This window comes from Eucalyptus grandis, chromosome 5, assembly GCF_016545825.1.
Source record: "Eucalyptus grandis isolate ANBG69807.140 chromosome 5, ASM1654582v1, whole genome shotgun sequence".
In the NCBI taxonomy this organism is placed as follows: Eukaryota; Viridiplantae; Streptophyta; class Magnoliopsida; order Myrtales; family Myrtaceae; genus Eucalyptus; species Eucalyptus grandis.
The window spans coordinates 31,236,158-31,238,632 of NC_052616.1; the positions used below are offsets into that span (position 1 = coordinate 31,236,158).

A 2,475-nucleotide genomic window follows, 5' to 3' on the forward strand; every position below is an offset into this window, starting at 1 on the left:
TTCCGTGTAGGAATCAGGCATTTCTACAAAGGGGATAGGCCCTCAAGTGGCAATCGAGAAGGGCAAGCACCCTTGCGAGGTGGTGGGGTCCCTGCTTACAACCATTGAGCAAGGCACGAATGCGTCCTTTGTCTACTCAATACTAACCGACACTTTAACAAATTCTCCATAAGGGACATGATGGGGGACTAATTTTTGCGATTCTACAGTAGTATTAGGATCGAAATTAGCGATCAAAGAAAAACTAGTTTTGACATCTTACCACTTTTTTTTTTTGGGGGGTCAGCATCTTCTTACCACTTTACATCGACATGTTTGGACACGCTCTCGGTCCGAACGAATTCCGACTCACACCCATCGTGGCAATGTTGTAATTTACTATAAAGGCGAGGGGGGGGTTTTAAAAGGGTGCGAGGGGACCACGATTTCGGCTACTTGAAATCGGACCCAGCATCTTCTTCCTCTCTGTCATTGCGATTTCCGAGTGGTGGGTCTTCTATTTCGGTCCCCATTCGTGTCGGAAGCGCTATTCGCACCGTTTCGAGCCTGCCTTTTGGGTCTGCGGGGGGTTTGTCTTCTCCGCCGTCCCTCTCATCTCTCCCTGCGGAAGGAGGGCAACAAAGATGGCGGCGATGACGAGCGCGCTCATAGCGATCGCGGGAGTGGTGCTGGGTTGGATCGCCATCGAGATCGCTTGCAAGCCTTGCCTCGAACGAGGCCGGGAAGCCATCGACCGGTCCCTCAACCCCGATTACGACCCCGACGACGACCGCGACGGCAATGCTCGCGCCCCTCTGATCGCTCCCGACCCTAGCCCCGACCCCCTGGATTCGGAGCCGAAGACGCCCATCGACGCCGCACCCGCCGTTCCTTCCAAGATCGCGTGATCCATGCTCTCTTGCTCTTCTGGGTTTCGACGATTCGTCCGATCCGCGATTGTTCTTCTGCTCCGATTCGATGTTCTCTCCGTTTTGCTGTGATTTTTGTTGTCTGGGTTTGTAATCTGTCCGCAAATTGAAAGGAAGGGAAGGGGATGGAATATGTGCATTTTCATTTTGATTTCAGATTTTGTGCTTTTTTTTTTTAATTATTGTTAAGATGGTGAAATTGTCAAATGAAAAAGAAAGGGGCCAGTTATATATGGGATTTCTTATACAGTATTGTACGGAACAATGTCATAAATTTTGGGACTTGACGGAATAGGGGTGCTAAAAGATTTAGGAAACTAAAGTTTGGAAAAAAAAAACTGTTAAAAAAAATCATGTTGGGGTTTTCATTTTGAGAGTTTGGAGTCTATGTTTTCAACGGAGAACGGGCAGATATGGATATCAAACTCGTTTCCAAATGAAATTGGAAAACTTTGGCAAAAAATAAAGGACAAAAAGAATAGATTCGGAAAATAGAAATCTATAAAAATTTTGCGTTCCAAAAGGTCTATAATTTTTTGGGCATAACTTGGATTAACTCCTACTTATCGTTTGGGCCGACTTTTTATTCATTGAATTGGCTTGAAAGACTTTAGAAATTTAAAGATGTAATTACAAATTTGAAATAAATTGAAATAAACAAATTGATATTAATGAAATAAAAAAATTGAAATTAATGATCAAACATCCAAAAATTAAAAGAGTGGATGTTACCGGTTGATCAGGAATATGCCTCAATCACATGCATGGATAAAAGAATATATCCAGTTAAATTCGAAGTGTATCAATTTAGTGTTTTTTATTAAATTAAAAAAATTGAATAATTAAATTTTAGTTACCTAACAATGGCATATTAAGAGTTTTGAAATTTGATAGATAATTAAACATAGATTGCCAAAATTAGCAATAAAAAGAGTTCGAGGTTTGGCTTGAATTGACTGGGATCGAATTGATTCAAGTGATTTGGGCCAGCTCTTATTTTGAGGCTTGGAACCATACTTTTGCTAGGGATAAGAGAGGCACATGAAATGGGAAAGGAAAAGAGGTCTCATTTCACTTCAAGACTTAGGTCATTGGATGGGCCTCACTTGGGCTATATAGGCTTAACAATCTAGTAGTTGAACCCCTAGGTGGTGCACCTTGAGAACAGGTCGTAACATGTCGTTTTCACATCTAATTGCTCTAACTCAAGAACCTATGTGCAACTAAGGGAAGTAAAACAAGAATAGAAGTTGTCTTATTGCAAGTGAGAGCACCTCATTCTAATCAATGCCTCTCACTGTGTATAGCCCTTCATAATAAGTCTCACCTTATATTTCACTACCTTAACACCTAGAATGTCTTCCTCTATTTATAGACCCATTTGCTTCCAACAATATTTTGACTCTTGGATACTTGACTAGCTTCCATGTTTAATTTCGATGTAGTGATTTCATCTCTTTACTCATAACCCCTAGTTACTTCAACAACTCACTATTAGCTATCGCTTTAGGGTAAGAAGAAGACTCATCTTTCTACATTTTGTCACCCACAATTAATGCATGAGCAA

The 2,475-nt window shown here is 41.3% G+C and overlaps 1 protein-coding gene across 1 annotated transcript; it reads left to right on the top strand.

The window, feature by feature from the left end:
• The first annotated feature begins 449 nt into the window (after positions 1-449).
• On the top strand, positions 450-1,165 carry LOC104444871. Its single transcript, XM_010058644.3, has one exon. It carries the CDS (start codon positions 624-626, stop codon positions 885-887), a length of 264 nt encoding a protein of 87 aa, XP_010056946.1. The 5' UTR covers positions 450-623; the 3' UTR covers positions 888-1,165.
• Positions 1,166-2,475: the final 1,310 nt, after the last annotated feature.

Coding starts and splice junctions, on each gene's coding strand:
- LOC104444871 (XM_010058644.3), top strand. CDS start 624: ATGGCGGCGATGACGAGCGCGCTCATAGCGATCGCGGGAGTGGTGCTG.